We start from the raw sequence: 2500 nt of genomic DNA on the forward strand, positions 1-2500 counted from the left end.
GCGAGTGTTTTCTACATTTCTCGAGTGTTCTCAAATGACTGGAGTGTTTTATCACAGTGTAATACACGGCTTAGGCTTCTTCATTTGCTTTATGATATAGATTTTACGCGCGCAAAACGATAAAACACGCTTTTTCGATGTTTTATACTCTGATAAAACATAGGTTTTTGACCAATCAGAGAGCGCGCGCAGGGTCCTATCTATGTTATAAATATAAATAAAAGTTATAGTACATTATCATTATAATTATTATTATTGAAATTCATATATTTGAATGTGAGTTAGGATTAGTTGTTTACTAAGCCCTTTAAGGGGCATTGTCACACTACTTGGCAACTTTACAAAAAGCCAGGTGTCTTCGCATTGATTGAATTTCAAAACTAATGAATGATCTAGTTTTGTTATTAAAGGCTATTTGAATGTACTGAAACTGTTTCTTGTCGCCTGTCGCTATGGATGGCATGGATTGAAATAGATTGAAACTTGAAAAAAATTGCCAATTTTTTCAGGTTTTGATGCTGCATGTTCCAAAAATCCTCAAGAAATTTATTATGGTTAGCCCGCTCTGATAAAATTCCGTTGATGTATTCGTTGTAGCTTTACAGAAGCATTTTGTTTAATGATTAAAGACCCAAAGTAATGATTTTATAAGCACAGAATTGACCTAAAACAGCAAAATCCTTGTGACACTGCTCCTTTAAATAAATGGCATTTCTTATTTAGCTTGCCTTTTCTCTCCCTCTAGACATTTGACCTTCAAAGAGTCATGGTCTTTGGATTTAAACAGTTCTCGTCATACTTCTTTGATAATTTTCCTGGATACTCTTTGTCTCCATTGCGGCTCTCAATAAGTCGACTTGAATCCCTGTTTGGCACACTCAAGTTCCATGCCCATGGTTCTCTAAGTGCAGGGAATTATGGGTCATCTCTTGGAAGGGTTCAGTTGAGACAGGAGCTGAAGGTCACTGCTAGAGCCACAAGTCATGATCAGAAGGGCTACAGGGACCAAGAGGTCCTTATATCTGGCCCTACAAATGTGTCCACATTGAACACTGTTTATCAACAGCCTTACATTGAAATCATGGCACATTTTGTTCCTTATGGTTATCAGGGTGTTAAAGAATTTATTTTTCCCTCCCAAATTTCTCAAAGCACTTTTCAGGGTAGGCAAGGTAGCTCTGCATGCACCCTAATAGCCCTTGTAATGGGTTTTAAGTTCTCCTCTGGGTTGATTGGTGAACCAAAGAAAGTTCTTGAAGAGGGGTGGTTTGGTCATGTGGTTTCAAGTATTTCTGGGGGCAATAAAATCTTTGATGAATGCTTTTCTGCTGCAGGAGTTGGTGGGCTTGATGTAGAAGATGCATTCAGCTCTGTTAGAGATGATCTACACCTCCTTTCTTATGAGGATCCCAAAGATTTGTTTATTACTGGTAATAACTTCCAGGATGTCATTTCAAATGTCAGGGAACGGGCAAGCATGAAACAGAAATCAGTTGGCATCTTTGTGTCTGTTGGGAGGACAGTAGTAATTTTAGTTTGGGAAAATGGGGCATGTGCAATTTTTGATAGCCACAGGCATTTACAGTATGGGTGTATACTTTCCCATTCCCTACCATCCAAAGAAAACGAGTTAATATTGTGGCTAGCCAAGACATACCAGAAGTTTTACAGCACCTCGATACAGTATGCCCAAATCACTTGGGTGGAGTACAACAGATAATGTGCCTCTGTCATTTCAGAAAAAAAGTACATTCAGTACAGTTAAAAACTGTTGTGTGGCTGAAGTTGAAGTAAATTGATTTCTCCTCCAAGCATTTCATTTTGTTAGTAGATAACAATTCTTGTCATAAAATCTCATTTCAGCCTGGAATTTTAATTTTTTAATGAAATGCTGTGTCTTTTTTAAGCTGGCTGCACTTTGGCATTAGTCATTGGTCACCATTTACATAGGAACAAGAAAATGTGACACCAAAATATATTAATTGTTATAAATAGTCTTTTAAAGTCATTTGACTGCACATATTAAAAACTTTTCTTGATCCTTTATTTATTACATATTTAAAATGGTATGTACTGGTGTGCATGTAACTTACAAAACTTGAGCCATACCTGAGAACTATAGATATTAATTATGTCTTTGTGCTATAAAGACATGCAGTCCTTTGATGGGTCTTTCATTGAATTCATACAATATATTGAGTGCAAGTTTCAAGTTCAAAATAACATTATTCTATCACTCAGACACATTTTTTTGGTTAATTTTTCTGCAGCTCTAACAGTTACTGAGTTGGAGTACCAATGTACCTGATAAGCTGAGTACAGCTCTCAATAAAAAGATCAAAGACCTCTTCAAGCTGTCACTTTGGTTATTCTTTTGTTATATTACTTACTATTGTTTTTCAGTAAAAACGAGACTTGTCATATTATATAAGGCAAGCTGACGTTGCCCTAAGTATAAACTATCACAAAGAGACCACTTGAACTGGTCTGCTGCCTAGAA

The 2500-nt window shown here is 36.4% G+C and overlaps 2 protein-coding genes across 6 annotated transcripts in view; one reads left to right on the forward strand and one right to left on the reverse strand.

Moving 5' to 3' along the window:
- LOC138011815 (uncharacterized) overlaps positions 1 to 2360 on the forward strand; it is a 6223-nt gene extending 3863 nt beyond the window's left edge. The window contains exons 5-6 of one of the 5 annotated variants that reach the window (XR_011124782.1): positions 1335 to 1430; positions 2271 to 2360. Coding sequence is in view for 2 of the 5 variants with exons in the window: in XM_068859025.1 (XP_068715126.1) it covers positions 746 to 1720 (975 nt within the window). In the remaining 3 variants the exon portion in view is untranslated. Of the gene's footprint in view, positions 1 to 745 lie in introns of all 5 variants that reach the window. The other 4 variants (XM_068859026.1, XM_068859027.1, XM_068859028.1 and 1 more) reach the window with 4 other exon arrangements.
- Positions 2029 to 2500, reverse strand: part of LOC138011816 (uncharacterized) — a 2112-nt gene continuing 1640 nt past the window's right edge. The window contains exon 2 of the mRNA XM_068859030.1: positions 2029 to 2500. This exon is cut by the window's right edge and continues 815 nt beyond it. The gene's annotated coding sequence lies outside the window, so the exon portion shown is untranslated.

This window comes from Montipora foliosa, chromosome 7, assembly GCF_036669935.1.
Source record: "Montipora foliosa isolate CH-2021 chromosome 7, ASM3666993v2, whole genome shotgun sequence".
In the NCBI taxonomy this organism is placed as follows: Eukaryota; Metazoa; Cnidaria; class Anthozoa; order Scleractinia; family Acroporidae; genus Montipora; species Montipora foliosa.